Source organism: Corylus avellana, chromosome 2 (assembly GCF_965113065.1).
Source record: "Corylus avellana chromosome 2, dhCorAvel1.hap1.2, whole genome shotgun sequence".
In the NCBI taxonomy this organism is placed as follows: domain Eukaryota; kingdom Viridiplantae; phylum Streptophyta; class Magnoliopsida; order Fagales; family Betulaceae; genus Corylus; species Corylus avellana.
The window spans coordinates 20,150,967-20,172,134 of record NC_142491.1 but is presented as its reverse complement, the minus strand read 5'-3'; the positions used below and the strand labels follow the sequence as shown (position 1 = coordinate 20,172,134).

Below are 21,168 nucleotides of genomic sequence, written 5' to 3'. Positions count from 1 at the left end.
GTAGTTGTCTCTTATGTTGGCCAGCTAGTGATAGATACCATTCCTCTATGTATTAGAGAGATTGTAACTGGTGAAAAGCTTTCCCATGAGTAATGAAATTCTATAAGTTACCTTTAAAAAAAAAAAAAGTATGAATATCTTTCAATCAATTTAAAATAGTGTCAAATATCTATAAATATTTAAAAGATATATTAAATTTAGTCTAAATTAGTAAATTGTTACTAATAATGTTAAGAATATAATGTGCATTTTAAATGTTTATAGGCACTTAATACTATTTGAAATTGATTGAATAATATTTCTTTTAGATTGTCATCAATGACAAACTCTGCGAGGACATTAATGAAACCAAACGCTAAGAATAATGCTATAAATCTGGTCGATTCATAAACCGACCGACTCTACGATGACGTTATTCTTAAGTGATAGTTACTTTTATGGTAACACGTTATTTGAAAATTAATTTTTTTAAATAAAAAATTAATAAATATAATAATTTTTAAATTGAGATAAAATATTATTGAATTTGAATAGAGTGAAGGTCACCGTAAAAGCATGCGAGTGAAAAAAAAAAAAAGGGAGTCCGTGCATGAGTCCAACGGCTAATACTAGTCGAGTTTATGGAATTCCGCTCCTGCAATTTCCAAATTCCCATACAGCAAAAGTTTTTCAAGAAAGTCAAAGTCACCTAATTTATCCACACACCCCAAACCCAACCCTCCTTCTTCTTCTTTCGTCTTCTTTTGAGGATATTCATGTATATATCCCCAAATATTAAGAAAGCTCAAAGCTAGAGAGAGAGAGAGAGAGAGAGAGAGAGAGAAATGGGTTATGCTAAGGTGCTTCTGGGTGTGCTCCTAGTCTCTGCTCTGAGCATATCAACGGCTCAGCCACTGGCACCATTCAAATGCAGCAAAGCGGGCTCGACGTGCACCGCCCTGATCGACTACGTGTCCCCCAACAAGACCACCCTCTCCGTCATCCAAAACCTCTTCCAAGTCAAGAAGTTCCGCAACCTCCTCGGCGTCAACAACTTCTCAAGCACCGCCTCAGAGAACCAGACCATCAGCGCGCAGCAGAAGATCCGAATCCCCTTCACCTGCTTCTGCTCCAACGGCACGGGTCTCTCTAACCGCAGCCCCGTCTACACCGTCGTCGGCGGCGATGGGTTGGACCACATCGCCGCCGAGGTGTTTTCTCGACTGGTAACGTTAAATCATTCCCTTAAAACTTTAATTTTTTTTTTTTTTTTTAAAAAAAATTTAATATTATTATATTCATCTTAGTTAATGGTTTTAATTAATTAATTGATATTTAACAGGTAACGTACCAGGAAATCGCAGCCGCTAATGGGTTGCCTGATCCGAACAAGATTGACGTGGGGCAGGAGCTGTGGATCCCACTTCCGTGCAGCTGTGATGACGTGGATGGGTTGAAGGTCGTCCATTATGGACACCTGGTGGTTGCTGGGAGCACGGTGGATGGCATAGCGGAGCAGTATGGGACGACGTCGTCTACTCTGTTGAGCCTCAATCAGATGACTAATGCTAGCGATCTTAAGGCCGCTCAAGTTCTTGATGTCCCCCTCAAAGGTTCCAATTTTGCTTTCTTGAAAATTGTCTTTATAAATGCAATTGGAAGGTTTTAAAAATTCAAGTAATTTTATTAATTAATTACACTCCGGTACAATTTTATATGATAATCAACGTGTTAGCAAGTAATAATCATAAGAGGATTAACTTGAAAATACATTTGGCTTGATGGGAATATTCTCTGAAGTTGAAACTAGCAAAACTATATTCAATTCAAGAAGTAATGATGACCCGATTTGCATCGGGTGCAATTTGATTGAATGCAATACAGGCTGTTAATTGCACTCGAATCCGGTCACAAGATGCCACGGGTTGCCGCTTGCAGCCAGTGAGTACAGCTAGTCTTGTCAATTGATTAAGAGGATAGGGTCCCCAGGGATCTTGTCTTACATTATCAATTATCAATGGTGCCCACTGACTTGTTGATGTCTGGCAAATGGTTTGACATCATAGGTGGGTGCAAATAGTTATGATGTTTCTTTTTTCAAAAGTTTTTCAAGATCTATTTTCTTGGATTCACTTCTTTGCTTTTTTGGATACTCATGGATAACAAGTTTTTTCATGTCACCCTGCGAGTTGTATTATTGACTCAATTATTGGAGTAACTATATATATATATATATAACTTCAATAATTCATTTTTTTTTTTGGAATTAAAGAAAAAGATAGTTGGTCCAAGCTCATCCTCATTTCTTGATAGGATTATCTTAGGATCCAGTTATACACATGGGGCTTAACACCAATATTTCTTAGTTGGTTATGTTAAAGAATTTGACTCGTTTAATTAATTGAGTCGGGTTAGAGTTGACCTATATAATCTTATACTCCTTCCTTGACACAACTTAAATCTGACAAACGATATTCAGGATTCACAATTTTTGATATGACCGATTAGGGTTGAGAGATCTGACTTGTTTAATTAAATGTGTCGGGTTATAGTTGACTTATATAGTTTTATACCTAAGTCTTGACATGATCCAAATTCGGCACACGAACATGAATTGCCACCCCTAACTAGTTACTACTTTAAGCTTTGCACCTGCCATAGGAATTAGGTGTTGTATGCGTTTCACTCACCTTGGCAATTTCTTACATTGCTTGATACGCTTTCTTGAGATTTCTTTTTGGCTTATAGCTTATTTTTGACATTTATAGTTATTGTGAGTAAATGATGCTCAAATGCTTATTTGCAGCTTGTACATCCAATATAAGCAGCACCTCCTTGGATTACCCTTTACTTGTTGCCAGAGACACTTATATCTACACTGCTAGAAATTGTATTAAGTGCACATGTGACCCAGCGAACAACTATACGTCGTAAGTGTATATAACTCGGTGGCTCTTGATATTTGTGTTTTTTTGTTTTTTTTCCTTCTTGGTGGTGGCTTCTCCAGTTTCTAAATTCATATCATTTTGGTGAGGCCAGACTACAATGTGAGGCTTCTGGACTAAAACCATTATCCAACTGGACAGCATGCCCTGCAATGCAATGTGAAGGTGCAGGCAATAATCAATACATTGGAAATATAACATCTTCAGGTGGTTGTAACCAAACAACCTGCGCATATACCGGTTACGATTCCCAAACCATTTTTGCAAGCCTTGTCACAGAGTCCACTTGTCCAGGTTGGTGCAATTTACTATCCTTGCTGTAGTGATTCGATTTTATGTGTTCTATAGAGACCAGCCCAAGATTGAGGGCATTAATATTTTTATATCACCCAAATACATATAGATTGCCCATGTCACTACCTAGGAATTCCTTTTAAGAGGTCGTTAGTGGTTAGTGTATGTGTATATGTTCCCTCTATGCAATCTTGGTTAAATTTTGATCTCTGCAAGATTAGAAACAACAACCAGCAATCTCTTATGCTGATTTCTTCTCTCTGGTTAGCTGTTTCATGTGGTAGTACTAGCATGATCGTCCGAAATTTCTTGATGCTCACTTGTCCAAGCAGTTGAACTTGAGAAATGAAAATTTGTGTGTTTCTTTTGTGATATGCAATTCCTTTCACTTATAAATGATTATATAATTAACTAAATACCATTTTGTTTTTCGTTGTTGGTAAAACAGCTTCTGATGGAACGAACAGTGGTATTCAAGGTTTAAGATGGAACTTCCTTTTCATCTCTATTCAACTGATCTTCATTTGTCTTCATCTTTCCCATTAAGATGTACGCACTTTTTATCGTTTTATCCATTCTCAACTTACTGTATGAGTACAGGAGTGGACATTTGTGATGTAGAGTATCTCATTTGATTTGATTTTGGTGTTTGAGATTAAACTTGTAGCATCAACAAGCGGAAAATTGAAGTTTTTTGCTTGGAGGGTTATTTGCAAAGTTTTATCATAAATGGAGCTTTATTTTGTCCTTATTCGATTGGTGAAACCATTTTCCTGTGATTTATCAGATGAGCATGTATTGTGACGCTTGACAGAAATATGTTGAATACGTGTTTAGTACTGAATTATTTATCTTATCTTTGGGTGGTAGTGATCTAGTGCTAGGAATTCAGTGGTTAAGAAATCTGGGGCTTATCCTTTGGGATTTCTTAGAATTAACCACGGAATTCTGTTATGGTGCAAAAACCATAATGCTTAAGGGTTTATATGTTACTGGATCAGTGGTGATTGAAGGAGAAAATTTTCCTAGATTGGCTAGAGCTGAGAAAAAAGGGTTAGTGATACAGCTTATTGAAGAGTGTGGAATTCCTGATTTAATGTAGTTGAGGGTTGCATTTCAAATCCGTTGGAAGAGTTTAAAGCAGTATTTGAGGAACCTAAGGGCTTACCTCCTAATGGGAGTTATGATCATCAAATAGTCCTCAAGGAGGGTACCTCTCCTTATTATCAGAGAGATAAGATAGAAAAGTTTTTTCGGGAATTAATGGAATTTTATGAGTCGTCCGAAATAGTCAGAGTCCTTTTCCTTCTCACTTTTTGCTTGTTAGGAAGGCGGATGGTAGTTGGAGGATGTGTGCGGACTATAGAGCCTTAAACAAGGAGACCGTTGAGGACAAATTCCGAATTCGAGTAGTGGATGAGTTGACTAAAACAACGGTCTTCTTTAACATGAATTTGAGATCTAGTTACCACCAAATCAGTGCGGGGGCAGAAGATATACCAAAAACTGCATTTAGTACACAAAAAGGGCGCTATGAGTTCCTAGTTATACCCTTTAGGTTAACTAATGCTCCTACAACATTTCAAGGACTGATGAATGAAGTTTGTTAACCTTAAGGAGACTTGTAATTTACTTCTTTGAAGACATAGTTATCTATAGTAAAGGAATGGAGTAGTACTTAAAACATTTGAGGGTTGTGTTAGAAACTCTAGGGCAGTATCCAATATTCAGAGGATTCCTTGGCCTAACTGCATATTACAAGAAATTTATTAGGAATTATGGTTCTATAGCTGCTCCCTTAACTGCCCTATTGAAGAAGAATTCATTTTAGTGGATAGAAGCAGCCAAAGAAGTTTTTTGCTTGGAGGGTTATCTGTAAAGTTTTATCATAAAAGGAGTTTACATGGATGCTCTTATTTACTTGATGAATTTACAATACAAATGATCCATATTTGTACGGAGATGGAGAAAATACAAAATAGTCAAGGAGATCAAATTAAATCATAATTGAATGTATTCAAATCTAATTTGATTTTATTATAATTGAAAAACTATAAATAGATAAATATCATAGTTTATGCGGAATTAACAAATATTTATCAAAGCAAACAATCACCAAAATATAAACAATCACACACAAGGATTTTGGTGACGAAGATGAAACCTTTTAGAAATCAATCTAAAAGTAAAACCTCTCCGGGGCAGCCAAATCTAGGAAATCACTATCAAAAGATTATTCAGAGATTACAAACACTAGGAACACTTACAACCCTTTGTAAGACCTTGGCTCTGTAAAATCGACAAGCCTACAACTCGTCTCCTTATTCACAATCTTCTTTAACGTGATTTTCCTTTACCAGACCCATCCGATAGACTTCTCAATAAAGTTCAATGAAACTAACAATAATCTTCTAAGAGGAATAATTATGCTCACACAGATTTTCTCTCTAAGTACAGCCTCTCACGAAACTTATGGTAGAATTTCGTCAATCTCTCTCTATAAAGATGTATATATACCTTCGACAAAACCCTAGACTTAACACACTTAAAATCATGTTTTTGGGCCTAAAACTTACGGGGTGTCCAGACAGGGCCTTGCGGAGCAGAAACAGAGTTTCTGAAAATGCTGTCCGGACATGAGGAAGGCTCGTTCGAACAGGGCATGCAATAGGTGAAACTGTATTCTGGAAATGCTGTTCAGCCTTGATCAATAGCTCCGATCAATGGGCGTTTGTGGTCCGATTGAGCTGAAATTTTGCAGGGACGTTCATAACATATGAATCTACATTATGAACGGTGGAGATTGGATTCTGAGCATTCTATATCAGTGTTTGAGCCTATGAACAGTAACATCTGCATTTTGAAACTGAATTAAGCTAACATAAGAACTAACAAAATCCCCATTTGGCAATTCAGTAACAAAACCAAAATACCGAGCCAATCCCATCATTTCCTCATATTTACTCCCCCTTTTTGTCACAGAATGACAAAAGGTCTTCATGTTTCCTAAAACATTTCGCAAAATACATCAAGGCATATATGGAACAAGAATACATAAATAAAACTCATGATTAAAAAAAATGAAATAGAATGCAAGATTATAAAGAAACATCAGTAAAACTCCCCTTCAATGTATGACTCAATTATCAACAAGAAACTGAAAAAACAAAACATGTTTCTACCCCTCAAAAGTCAAATGAACACATATGATATACACATCAATGACTCATGTATTGCACAATAAATATCCCAAATATGCAAAATACACATGAGACTAGAAATGACAAGAAACTCATATTGCTTAACCCAAGCAAAGAAAAATGTTTCATTCAACCTATGCTTGTGTAGTGTGTGTGTAAGCCATCCAAAGAGAAAAATTTCAACTTACAAAATGAGGAGAAAGTTTCACCACCATGAGGTTTTGATAAATATATCAAATCAAAACTCAAATATTATCATACTAGGGCCTAGCCACTCTCATCCTATACATTTCTCTTTATAAAACATTTTGCACAAGTTTGACACAGTGAAATAAATTCCTTTTGGAATATGATCTTTTGATTTTATTTGTTTCACTATTTTGTTTATTTTTCTTTTTGAGAAAGTGTTCTTAAACTTTTGGTGCTTATCACAAAAGAAAAGCAGGAATTTTTAAGCCATAAGTTCAACTAACATATGGTCAATTTGAAAAATAGGACTAGTCAAAAATCTCATATGGTTACCTAACAGACCTTACAAATAAAGTGAAACAAAACCTCAATTTAAGCTTAAATGTGCATAAGAGATAAAGCATAGGCAAAATGTACCACATAAGTTCAGGCTTTAGGTAACCACAAAAACAAGTCCATTGACACAAATTTTTGTCTCATGCATATTAAGAACATTCCAAGACGCAAGGAATTAAATCCATAAAAAGCAACATGAGAAATTAATGGACTATCTAGGTGCATAAGACAAAAAAAAAAAAAAAAAAAAAAAAGAAAGTAAAATAATTTGTTATTTTTCACAAAAGAAATGCACAAAAAAAAAATATAATTTCAAAACAAAATAAAACAAAAATGCAATGCAAAACGAAAAACAACATGCTCTAGGATATGCAAAGATATGCAAGAAAATCAGTCCTAGGCATGTGGGTCACTCACCTAACATAAGGTGAGATCATCACCACTCCCCCTCAAGGGGTGAATGGTATTATCCTTCCTAACCCAAACTTGAGAAATCTTAGGTCTAGACTTATGACTTTGCTCAAACTTATATAACTTAGATAGCACTTCTCTCATCATTATGACCAAACCCTCACTTTCTTTCTAGAATAGGAATTGTCATTTATATGCACATAAGGTTTCAAATTAAAACAGTGAGGTCGAATGTGACCCACTTTTCCACAGTGATGACATGTAGGGACAAACTTTTGAGAAGGTAATTTCCTAGGAGGATGCACGACTCTAGGTGTAGGGTAAGATGCATGAGGTTCAATGTAGATTTTCTTACCTTTCTTACCTTGAGGTGTCGGAGCAACTGCTTGCTTTTCTTCACTTGAAGATTCTTTTACTTTCACTGGTTTAACAAAAACAGTCTTTGAAGTAGAAGCACGGTTAGAAGACAAAAAAACAGTTTTATCAAATCCTAAGCCAGATCTGTCACTAGAGTGCTTTTGAATATGCAACATTTTATCAAGCTTTTCACTAGAGAATTTACTCAAGTGATTTCTAGATGCAATCAGATCATTTTGAAGGGATTTATTTTTAGCAATTAACATATGATTTTCAGATTTGAGAGTATTACAAACAGCATGTGAATCACTCAAAGATTTCAACAATTTATCCCTTTCAAGCTCAAGATTCTTAAAATCCTTAACAATTTTCAAGTTAGTATTTCTAAGCATAGAAAACTTTTCCATTAAATTGTTAAGGAGTTTTGAAGATCATTAACCCTATTTGATTCATTATCAGAGGCAGACTAAACATTTAATTGATTTGAATCATCAGAATCATAGGATGCAACAAACGCCACATAATTAGGAGTTTCTTCCTCATCAGTGTCACTCAAGGTTATATTGAAAGCTTTTTGACCTTTTGGCTTATTACTCTTGAGGTTAGCACAATCCTTTCGCATATGACCATAGCCAAAACACTCATAACATTTTGGACCACGTGGGTCTCTTTCATTTCTATCTTGAGTACTCTCTTTTTGTTTTTCAAATTTCTTGAAAATTCTATGTTCATTCCTAAAATACCTTCTAGCTATCAAGGCAAGTTCCTTATCATCTGGTGAATCCTCATCATATAACTCATCAGAGTTCTTCCTAAGAGTTCTAAGGGCAATATCCTTATTTTTTCTAAGTTGAGGCAAGGAAAACTCATAAGTTTGAAGAGCACCAACTAACTCTTCTATCCTCATGGTATTAAGATCAGTGCATGACTCAATAGCAGTTACCTTCATTCTGAATTTTTTAGGGAGTGATCTCATAACTTTTCTAATAAGCTTAGTGTCAGAAACTTTCTTTCCTAGATTTATCATGGATTTTCTAATTTCACTAAGTTTACAAAAAAATTCATTGAGTGTCTCATCCTCTAACATTTTAATATCTCAAACTGAGAAATTAACATTTGAAGTTTTGAAGCTTTAACAAAATTAGTTCCTTCATACGTAGTTTTTAGGATCTCCCATGCATCTTTGGCACTATCACAATTTGAAATTTTGGAGAACTCAGTTTGTGAAATTGCCAAGCATAGAGCATTCATAGCTTTGTCATTCGCCATACAAGTTTGTTTTTCAACATTAGACCATTCAGCTATTGGCTTATCTGGAGCTTTAAATCCAGATTCAATGACATGCCAAACATCTATAGATTTTAAGAAAAATCTCATACGGGACTTCCAATAGCCATAATTTGATCCATCAAAATTAGGCACAATGTTAAGGGTTTGAGACATCTTAAACAAGAAACAAAGATCACACTCAGGAATTTAATCATTCACGGAGTGAACCCGTTTGATACCAATTGAAAAACTCTAAATAGATAAATATCACAGTTTATGCGGAATTAACAGATATTTATCAAAGCAAACAATCACCAAAATATAAACAATCACACACAAAGATTTTGGTGACGAAGAGGAAACCTTTTAGAAACCGATTTAAAAGGTGATCGGGTGATCAAAATGCGTCTTAAATAACAATAGGAGTGCCAACTATGGGCCAAAATGAAAGCCAACAAAGAGTCGAAAATAAGAGTCAACTATGGGGTAAAATGAGGTTGGTTTTTAAACAATACTACAAAGATCAAAGACATTGGACCAACAAAGGCGGTCGGCGACGGATTAAATAGCAATAGGAAGGTCAACTATGAGCTAAAATTAATGCCAACAAAGGGCTGAAAATAAGAATTAACTATGAGCTAAAATGTGGTTGGATTTTAAACAATACCACAAAGGCCTAATAAATTGAGCCAACAACGGGCCAAAAATCGGTTTGGGTCAACAAATAACCAACAATAAACTAAATAATGATTGGGCCAACAAAGAGCCGAAAGATAGGCAACTTGGCCTCTCTCGAATTTATTTTTCTTCTCGGTTTCGACTTTTCTCTCTTTTTTTCTTTTCTCAAACAAATGATTTACAATACAAATGTCATATAAATAGGGACATGTAGATAATACAAAATGGTATGAGAGATCAAATCAAATCATAATTGAATGTATTCAAATCCGATTTGATCAATGACAATATCAAATCATATCTCACAATAAACTCTAATATTTCTTTGGGGTAAATGTAAGAACCATATACTAATGCGTCTTTTCTTGTCTCTTAGTTTAACGACGGGCCAAACCACTGGTAGTTGATGTTTTCGAACCTAGGTGTTCAGTCTCAGTGGGCCTCCTCAACTCAAGCCCGGCCCACGTGAATATTGGTACATCAAAAGAAGTTACCATTGACTTAGAAGCTGATGATGACTTTTACAAGTTGGGACTTAGAAGCTGATGATGACATTCTGCGAATCCACAGGAAGAATATTTTAGTGTGAGGCTTCTTCAATCGTTCACATGCTTGTTTTCTTGGTGGACCATTTTGGTAGCAAATGATATGCAGTGATGTCTCTCTCGGTCGGTGTACTAGATTGGTCAGCCAAGCCAAACCTTTACGTGCCGGACTAACAAGGTGCAGATGCCATGATTACTTGGCAGTTGGCTCGTTGATTTGGTTAATGCCGCTTACAATTGATAAATACTCCGGTATCTTCCAACAAGTCAATCCTCAAAATCTTGACGGACCCTAAGTTATAGTATCGAAACCACAAGTGAAGGTGAATAATTGGATATGGACGGCTAAATTTTTGACTTGATTTATTTAATTAAATAGATAAAACCACAAGAGAAGGTGAATAATTGGATAAGGGCGGCTAAATTTTTGACTTAATTTGTTTAATTAAATGGATAAGTTATACATATTCATTAAAAAGGGAACACTTTTCTTTGTATACAAGTAAAAGAAGTATTTTAACTTTCGGTTGGAGAAAAAGAAAAATGAAAAAAAAAAAGAATTGCAATCTTAAATTAGAGCTGTTTACGACCGAGATCACCAAGCATGACACGTGATTTGAAAGAAGAAAAAACATAGTCCATCACTCCATTGACGAGTGTGACAACCAAGTGCCTCCCCCCAACCGACAGGAAACAACAGTGAAGAACTTTGCAGCAGCGCTCTCCAACTCTCCAACTCTCCAAGTCAAGAGTTATTCTCTTTTCCTTTTTTTTTTTGGGTGATTGTTGACTTAGGGAAAGATAATTTTATTTTATTTTATTTTTTATTTTCTTATTTTCTAAGGAGCGGTAACAAAATTTTGTTACCAGGGGCGCCGCCCGCCCTATATATATATATATATATATATATATATATATATATATTCCTCAAAATAATAAGAAAGCTCAAAGCCTCAAAGCTAAAGCGAGAGAGAAATGGGTTATGCTAAGGTACTTCTAGGTGTGCTCCTAGTCTCTGCTCTGGCCACCACATTAACCGCTCAGCCACTGGCACCATTCAAATGCAGCAAAGCGACCGCCAAGTGCACCGCCCTGATCGACTACGTGTCTCCCAGCAATACCACCCTCTCCTCCATCAAAGATCTTTTCCAAGTCAAGAAGCTCCGCAACCTCCTCGGCGCCAACAACTTCCCAAGCACCACCTCAGAAAAGCAGACCATCCGCGCTCACCAGAAGATTCGAATCCCCTTCACCTGCGCCTGCTCCAACGGCACGGGTCTCTCTAACCGCAGCCCCGTCTACACCGTCGGCGGCCGCGATGGGTTGTACCACATCGCCGCCGAGGTGTTTTCTGGACTGGTAATTACGTTAAATCATCCCGTTAAACTTTAATTTTTTAATTTAATATTATTATATTCATCTTAGATAATGGTTTTAATTAATTGATATTTAACAGGTAACATTCCAGGAAATTGCGGCCGTTAATGGGTTGGTTGATGTGAACAAGATTGAGGTGGGGCAGAAGCTGTGGATCCCACTTCCATGCAGCTGTGATGACGTGGATGGGGTCAAGGTCGTCCATTATGGACATCTGGTGGATGGTGGGAGCACGGTGGAGGGCATAGCGGAGCAGTATGGGACGACGTCGTCTACTCTGTTGAGCCTCAATCAGATGACTAATGCTAGCGATCTTAAGGCCGCTCAAGTTCTTGATGTCCCCCTCAAAGGTTCCTTAATGACTATTTTGGAGAAAATTTTCTTTAATCTATTTTAATAAGTGTCAAATGTCATCTAATATGTGAAAAACACATATTTTCTTTAATATTTTTAACAATAATTTATTACTATTCTACTAATTTACTTAAAACCCAAACATTGATTTTAGTTAGTTATATTTGAGATGTATTTTTGTCTTTTTACTTTTTGATGGGATAAATACTAGGGGTGCAAAGGCGGTTATGGTTAGCGGTTAGTGGCAATAACCGCTAACCGTAACCGCCTTAGCGGTTAGTAGATTTCACTAACCGCAAACCGCTAACCGCCGGTTAGCGGTTAGCGAAATAGATAACCGCCCGCTAACCGCTTTTTTAAAATTGAGCTTTTTGGGCTTATTTTTTTGGGCTTTTTTTTACTCTCTTTTTTTTTTTTCTTGTATTTTTAATATCTTCTTGGGCCCAATTGCTATAAAAAGAGCTCATATTGAAAAATCAAAAATATTTGACCCAAAATTTATATTTACTTGTACTTTAAATATTAAATCATAACCAGTTAACTTTTTTTTTAAAAAAAAAATAAAAAAAATTCAACACAACATAGAAAAAAAAGTTCAGAATTCAGACAACTGTCACAACATATAAAAAAATATATAAAAAAAGTTCAACACAAAGCATATAAAATAAGTTCAAAAAATGGTTAAATTTCTTTTTCTAAAAAATGTTCAAAAAATACATTAATACTTCAATTGTGATTATAAGTAACACATTGTTGAATCTAATGTCAATTACTTAATTTAATATTATATAATTATATAGTCTCATTAAATTATATCATATGATTCATATGATTAATTATTTAAATTCTTATCATATTTACTTATAATCTTTTTTCTTCGAATTAAACTTAATATCTAATGGTAAATGATAATGTTCAAACTCCTAAATCCTAAATTCTTAAAGTATCTAAATAATGCTTTAATTAAATTGTAGACTTGTAGTTATAAGTAATATATTGTTTAATTCAATTGAATTAATTGTGATTATCATTATACATGAATCATATGATTAACTTGTAGACTTATGACTTGTGAATTATGTCATATTATATATGTATTATTTATTATTATATAATCATATGATTTAATGATCAAGTCATCATGTGATATAATCATATCAATTATAGTGATAATATATAAATTACTAAAATTATAATGATAATACATTAATACTTAAATTGTGTTTATAAGTAACACATTGATCATTGTTTAATCCAATGTCAATTACTTAATTTGATATTATGCGAATCATATCATCATTGTACATTAATAATATGATTCACTTGAAGTCTTGAATAAAGTATTTGAATTGTCATTGAATCATATGATTAAGTATTGATATTATATATTTATATTATTCATATACATATGTAGACTTATATAGACTTATAAGTTTATAACATACATTGGAAATAAGTCTCCAGATATTTAATTGTTGTATTAGTATGAATTGGTATACTTAGGAGTTATGTCATATTATATATGCATAATTTGTTATTATATAATCAAATGATTTAATGATCAATCTCATGTGATATAATTATATAAATTATAGTGATAATATATTAATACTCAAATTGTGATTTAATTATTTTTTTAAAAAAAATTGTGATTTAATGATCAAGTGATTATATGATATAATCATATAAATTATAGTGATAATATATTTAATACTCAAATTGTGATTTAATTATTTTTTAAAAAAATTGTGATTTAATGATCAAGTGATTATGTTATATGTATAAATATTTTTATAATTATAATTATAAAAATATATTATATAAAAAGGCGGTTAGCGGTTACGGTTAGTAGACCCAATAACCGCTAACCGCTAGGCAGTTATAGCGGTTAGGCGGTTAGTTGTTAATGCGGTTAGGCGGTTAGGCGGTTGCCTTTGCACCCCTAATAAATACTCTTTCAATATAACTAATTGGATATTCTTCGGTTCAAATGAACCGGAGATTATCATAATTCTATTAGATGACACTTAACACTTCTTAAGTTGAGTTGAAAGAAATTTTCTCTAAACCAGTTTGAAGGAAACCCTTAATAATATTAGGATAATGATATACTTTACCTTGTTATTATTTGACATAAGATTTAATTTTATTGGATGTAAACTTCCTATATTGTATATGTGGGACTTTTCTTTTGCTTTAATTTTTTGTTTCTTTTATTTTGCCCTGCTTGTCCATAACTTGGGTTATATGATTAATTTGTAAAAACATTTGGGTTGATGGAATAATATCCTCTAAAGTTTTGACTTCATTCATAATCAAGAGACTGGAGTTTGTTATTATAACAAAATAATGTCACAGATATAATTAGGAATTTCTTCAATCCAAACTTCATCTATAACTTGTCTAATTGTTGCTCTTGTCAACCCGTGCGCAATAGAATTTGCATCTCTTCTAATATGGCTAATCTACTAGTTGTGCATAGATTGAGCATTCCTCGAGTGTCTTCTGCTAGTTGTTCATATCTACTCCAGTTTTGTCCCATGAATTTCATTGCCTTCTCTGCAAGAGCTTTATTTTTGAAACTTTTTCCCACAGGCTCCTCACACATGCATTGCACAAGGACATTTCCATAATATTTGTGCAGTATTTTTACTATCTAATTAAACCACCGATAGGGCAAGAAAATTGCTTAACTATACATCTTTTCCGCAGATTATCTTTAGTTGGTAGTGTACGTTGGGATCATTTGTATAAATATTTTGCACATTGGAAATAATCCCATGATCTTTTACTTCGAGAGAATTAGGCTAGATCATGCATAAAAATAAAGCACAAGATAGGTGCACTTACGCGGTCCTTTTAAGTGTATTGATGAACCTTCAAGTTTTCTTTTTGATTGCTAAAGATGAACTTTCTCAATTGCTTGAGAAAACTAGAAGCATAAACTTTGAGAACAACGTGTTCTAAAAATATCAGGATTGAAAGACTTGTTTCTCTCTCTTTCTCCATCATATAGTGTGTTTATGCCTTCACTAGGGACCTCCATCCATCCGCCGCTGTCATCCTCGTGACTCCCATCCACTTTCACCGGTCTTCTCTCTTCCACCTTACGGCTCTACTCTCGGCAGCGATACCACACAGTTCTCCATAACCTACACGTACGTACCACCTCTACCATAGGTCTCTTTCAGCAAATCCATGGTCCCATGGCCCTTTTCCAAAGAGCATTTTTGGTATTTCAGATTTATTAGATTCGGATATGAGTTTCAACAAAACCAGCTGATTCAGTTGGGGTTCAAACTCACCGTCCTAGAAGGAAATCTCGCAACTGTTGTACATATTTTACTTCGACATAAAATGGTTTCCATAAAATGATTTTCACATTTTACGGTGTTTACTTCGACGTAAAATAGTGGCCAAGGAAAATATTTTCCTTTTGACTGAAAATTCTTCTTTAATTTTTGGAAAATGGTTTATGGTTTTGAAAACCATAAACCTTTTTCGATTATGAGCATCTCAATCTTAAATTGATGGACCTTGCCAAGACCCGCCCAGAACCTCGCCGGGACTTGCCCGGGACCTGATCGGGACCCACCTGAGACTTGCCCGAGACTTGCCCAGGACCCACCCGGGACTTGACCGGGACCCCGCCGGGACCTACCTAGGACCCGCCCGGGACTTGCCCGGAACTTGATCGGGACTTGATTGGGACCCGCCTGGGACCCACCCGGGACTTGACCAGGACTTGACCGGAACCCGCCCGGGACTCGCTTGGGACCCTGGCGGGACCCACCTAGGACCCGCGCGGGACCTGACCTGGACTTGCCCGGGACCCCAGCAGGACCCGCCCGGGACTTACCCTGGACTTGACTGAGACCCGCTCGGGACTTGATCGGACCTGCCCAGAACCCTCCGGGACTTGACTGAGACCCGCCCGGGACCCTCTGGAACTTGACAGAGACCTGCTCGAGACTTGCCTGGGACCCCGCCGAGACCCGTCCGAGACTTGACCGGACCTGCCCAAGACTCGCCTGGGACTTGCCTGGTCGGGTCCTGGGCGGGTCCCGGTCAAGTCCAGTCGGGGTCCCGAGCGGGTCCCTGGCGGGTCCTGATCAAGTCCCTGCGAGGTCTCGGATAAGTCCCGGGAGGATCCCGGGCAAGTCCCGGGTGGGTCCTGGTCAAGTTCCGGGCAAGTCTTGGCGAGGTCCTGGACAAGTCCCGATCAAGTCCCGGCGGGGTCCCAGGCAGGTCTCTGCGGGGTCTCGAACAAGTCCCGGTGAGGACCTTATTGGAAAAAAATATATAGAAAAAAAAAAAAAATTATTTTCCATGTGCACGGTAAACGCCGTAAAATGTTCTGGACAGAAAACATTTTCAAGGAAAGTGACATTCCTGAAAATATTTTTCGATGAAAACCATTTTACGTCGAAGTAAACAGAGCCTTGGTCTTACTAGTTTCCTCGAAGAGAAGTGCTACACATCCCAAATTTTCTTGTTAATTCCCCCGATAGTTTTATCCATCATATGGGGTAACATCTTTCATTGGCTGCATTCCCCCTAGACTTCCACATTTTTGGTCTCCCTCCGAAGCAGTAAGGTGCTAGTTGTCGGTTTAGATTGCATTTTTCTGTTGATTTGCTTGTGTTTGGTTATGTTTTCTGTTGTTGTTGTTATCTGTAACTCTTTAATTTCCAAAGTACTTAAAAAATAAAACTCTTTTACAAGTTCGATACATGTAAGGAAAACACATGATTTAAAGGTTAAAAGTTACTGGAAATAAATGATGCTCAAATGCTTAATTATTTGCAGCTTGTACATCAAGTGTAAGCAGCAACTCCTTGGACTTCCCTTTTCTTGTTGCCAAAGACACTAATTTGTACACTGCTAGAACTTGTATTAAGTGCACATGTGGCCCGGCCAACAACTATACCTCGTAAGTGTGAAATTGAATGGCTCTTAATATTATTTGTGTTTGTTTGTTTGTTTTTTTTTTTTCCTTCTTGTTGGTTTTGGTGGCTTTTGCAGTTTCTAAATTCATATGATTTTGGTGAGGCCAGACTACAATGCAAGCCTTCTGGACTAAAACCATTGTCCAACTGGATGACATGCCCTGCCATGCAATGTGAAGGTGAAGGCAATCCATACATTGGCAACGTAACTTCTTCAGGGTGCAGCCAAACAACCTGCGCCTATTCTGGTTACGACAACCAAACCATTTTTACGAGCCTTGTCACAGAGTCCACTTGTCCAGGTTCGGGCAGTTTGCAGTGATTCGATTTTCTATACAAGAAATGATTGGTGTCAATAATTTGCTTATATTTTCCTACAAATTAAAGATCAAACATTAGATTTGTGGGGTCAATAATTGATTTATGTGGAGTCCACAAATTTAATGATTGATTTGTAAGATGAGATATGGAGAAAATATTGACGCCAATCATTTTTTTTTTTTGTATTTACGTAGATTCGTTAGTGGTTGGTGTATGTGTATCAGTGTATATGTTCCTTCTATGCAATCTGGGTTAAATTTTGATCTCTCCAGGATTAGAAACAACAACCAGTAATCTTGGCTAATTAAGCAGTTGAACTTGAGAAATGAGAATTTGTGTATTTCTTTTGTGATATACAATTATTTATTTATTTATTTATTATTATTATTTTGTGATATGCAATTCTTTCACTTATAAATTAATGATTATATAATTAATTAAACTAGCGCGGTTTTTTTTTTATTATAATTTAAATCTAAAAATATTTTTGCGAAAGCTTACGTATTAGAAAAGAATATCAAAAAATATAAATAGTAATAAAACAGAAAGAAAAGAAAGTTACAAATCGAAGATCGAATTCATTAAATTGAAACAACTGTTGTTTTCTATCTTATGGTAACGGTTGGGTGGATCAAATTAAACTGATATGAAACAATAAAAAACTGTCATAAAATGTTACTTGTTACAGATTTAGCTACCCCAACACCATTTTATATATTATTATTATTGGTGACGTGCCACTTTGAGATTTATTATTTTGAAAAAGGTGTCACCAGCTCATAGGATGATGACACATCATTTAGAAATTAACTTTTATAACAAATATTTGAAATGTTTAACATTTCTCCTAACATTTATTATTGTTATCGGAAGTTATACCGCCGCCATCATTGTCTCCTACTCCACCGGCCGGTAGAAGGTATGGTTCCCATTTTCCTCCTTTATTCTATATTCATATACAAATATAATATGAAAATTAAACATTTCCATAAAAACTTACATTATAAGCCTTGAAGGCCTGAATCTTGCTGTTTTACCAAGCCTAGCTAGTATTCCTATCTTCCCGTCTCCCCTCTTCATACTCGTTAATCAAGCATCTGCCCAACAATATTTCCTACAAGGCTACAATACTTCTTTTTATGGTATATAAAGAGAAATGCTACGAGTATCAAAATTTTTTTAATCAAAATATGAAATGGTTTTTTTTACCATTTTATTAGTAAAATGAAAAATAGCTAAGTTATTGTGAGTGCTCTGGTACAAAACTATTTACATATTATGATAAATTTAAAATTTTGAATGCTTTACTGAGACGGATTTGTGGCATTTGCAGGAATATTGCCAGGAACGAAGAGTAACACATCTCGAACAATCAATATAGTTGTGGCAGCTATTGTTTTTGTGGTTTTAATAATCTGTGTCAGTATCTATTTAAGAGTGAAAAAGCGAAGGAAGAAAGTTGAAAGTAAGTTAAATATGGGTTTCTTGTCATATTCATTAAGATTTCAATTTTATAAAATATAAAAATAAATACCTAATCAAACAATGACTTGCGGGGACCCAATCCAGCCACTGTTGAGACATAGTCGAGACTCAATAGGGACTCGTCGGGACCCAACTGGACTACCGTCAAGACTTGGTCGAGATCGCACTTGGACCTGGTCGGGACTCGTGGGACTCGACCAAGTCATCGCTGGACTTAGTCGGGACATTATCATAATTTAAAATATAATATATATACATATTGATTTTATATACGAGCCCAAAAAAAGATGATGTCATTTGGAGAGCCTTTCTCATGATTTCTGTTCCATTAATGATCTTGGAAGAGTATATAATGCAGTAATTAGTGGTGGAGAATCCATATATTAATGTTGTATGCACATAACTTAAAATTACATCAGTCTTCTTTAAGCAATGCATTTATGTATCTAATTCGGATGTTTGGACTTGTTCCTCATATGAAGTTGCGGATGAAGTTATTAGTGCTGAATCATTGCAATTCGACTTTGCTACAATTAGAGTTGCTACAAATAATTTTTCAGATGCAAATAAGCTTGGGCAAGGTGGGTTTGGTGCTGTTTACAAGGTAATTTGGAAGTATCATATAATAAATCACTCTTTGTCATAACAAATTAAGTCCATAAACTTGGATTTTTTTTTTTTTTTTTTTTTTTTTTTTTTTTTCATATGAAGTGTTACATATTTGCACATAATATATTCAATATGCTTTTCTTCAGGGTATACTACCAAATGGACATGAAATAGCTGTGAAAAGGTTGTCTAGTGGTTCTAGACAAGGCAATCAAGAATTTAAGAATGAGGCCTTCATAGTGGCTAAGCTTCAACATCGTAATTTAATTAGGCTCTTAGGTTTCTGCTTGGAAAGAAATGAAAGGCTTCTCATCTATGAGCTCATGCCTAATGCAAGCCTCGATCACTTCCTATTTGGTATGGTTACAATACTTTTGCTTAAATGTTGGATTCTACTCGTAATGTTTTATAGTAATGCTATATAATACACCTATATTACACCCCTATGTTGATGTGGCATTGCCAATTTACCAGCGGAATTTTTTTCTTTCTTTAAACAAAGGTGGGTCTAAAGGTGGATTGACAATGTCATGTCAGCATAGTAGAATAATGGTGTGGTATACAACATTATTCAATGTTTTTATTTTAGATTGCGTGTCTCGTTGAACAAAATTGGATATATCTTTATTCACTAGATTGATAAACTTGAAGGAATATGTAGATCCAAATAAACGTTTACATTTGGATTGGGAGAAGCGCCACAAAATCCTAATAGGCATTGCTCGAGGGCTTCTTTATCTTCATGAAGATTCTCAATTTCGTATTATACATCGTGATATCAAAGCTGGTAATATTCTATTAGATTCAGAGATGAATCCCAAAATTTCAGATTTTGGCATGGCTAAATTGTTTGCACTAGATCAAACTCATGGAAATACGAGAAGAATCGCTGGAACTTAGTGAGTATCCTAACAAAATCTAAACAAAATTAACTATAAGATTGCATGCATGCTTTGTATTAATAAGATCTGTTATATATATATTTTGTCAGTATATTATCTGTTATATGAGTAATTTTATTTTGTTGGAAGATGGAAATCCTATCAAATATTTTATTGTCTCCTATATACTAGAATCAATCAAGAGAATTTGCAAAAAAATTCTTAAAAGATCTCTTTCCATTCAAATAACAATGCAATTACTGTATACTCTTGCAGTGGATATATGGCTCCAGAGTACGCAATGCATGGACTCTTCTCAGTAAAATCTGATGTTTTCAGCTATGGTGTATTAGTTTTGGAGATGATGTCTGGGCAGAAAAGTAGTTATTTCCGTTTAAGAGGAAATGTAGAAGATCTTCTCAGCTTTGTAAGTACAATTATCTGTGGGTAAATTGTTAATGCACAAGACATTGATAGATAAAACAAATTTTTTTCCATTGATATAATGCTTGCCCATGTATCTTGAAGGCATGGCGAAATTGGAGGGAAGGCATGTCATCAAATCTTATTGATCCTACATTGAGAGCTAGTTCAACATATGAAATAATGCGATGCATTCACATAGGATTGCTATGTGTTCAAGAAAATGTAGCTGACAGACCAACTATAGCTTTAGTCATTTTAATGCTTAATAATCATATCACTTTATCGGTGCCTTCACGGCCTGCATTTTTTATGCACAACACCATTGAATCAAACATATCACCAGACGGATTCTTCCAAGCAGCAACAAATGAGGCCTCAATCAGTGAGTTATATCCTCGCTAGTGTTTGATGGAGCTAACATGTAACAAGGCTATGTACCAGAAGATGAGTGTACGTATTCGATTTAAGGCCTATTTGATGTGATTGCCATTCAACATTTGTATATATATGGACCTATTTGGATTTTTTTTTATTTATTTTATTTTATTTATTTACAAAAATTA

The 21,168-nt window shown here is 35.3% G+C and overlaps 3 protein-coding genes across 3 annotated transcripts; all 3 read left to right on the top strand.

The window, feature by feature from the left end:
- The first annotated feature begins 592 nt into the window (after window positions 1-592).
- On the top strand, window positions 593-3,969 carry LOC132166942 (lysM domain-containing GPI-anchored protein 2). The gene is made up of 5 exons (XM_059577806.2): window positions 593-1,205; window positions 1,322-1,592; window positions 2,786-2,909; window positions 3,019-3,218; window positions 3,667-3,969. Exons 1-5 carry the CDS (start codon window positions 825-827, stop codon window positions 3,762-3,764), a joined length of 1,074 nt encoding a protein of 357 aa, XP_059433789.2. The 5' UTR covers window positions 593-824; the 3' UTR covers window positions 3,765-3,969.
- Window positions 3,970-11,178: 7,209 nt separating this feature from the next.
- On the top strand, window positions 11,179-17,205 carry LOC132169646 (lysM domain-containing GPI-anchored protein 2-like). Its single transcript, XM_059580646.1, has 4 exons — window positions 11,179-11,562; window positions 11,660-11,930; window positions 16,744-16,867; window positions 16,992-17,205. Exons 1-4 carry the CDS (start codon window positions 11,179-11,181, stop codon window positions 17,203-17,205), a joined length of 993 nt encoding a protein of 330 aa, XP_059436629.1.
- An 830-nt stretch (window positions 17,206-18,035) lies between these two features.
- Window positions 18,036-21,007, top strand: LOC132169652 (cysteine-rich receptor-like protein kinase 44). The gene is made up of 7 exons (XM_059580654.2): window positions 18,036-18,123; window positions 18,538-18,669; window positions 19,172-19,293; window positions 19,445-19,655; window positions 19,960-20,197; window positions 20,456-20,606; window positions 20,708-21,007. Exons 1-7 carry the CDS (start codon window positions 18,036-18,038, stop codon window positions 21,005-21,007), a joined length of 1,242 nt encoding a protein of 413 aa, XP_059436637.2.
- Window positions 21,008-21,168: the final 161 nt, after the last annotated feature.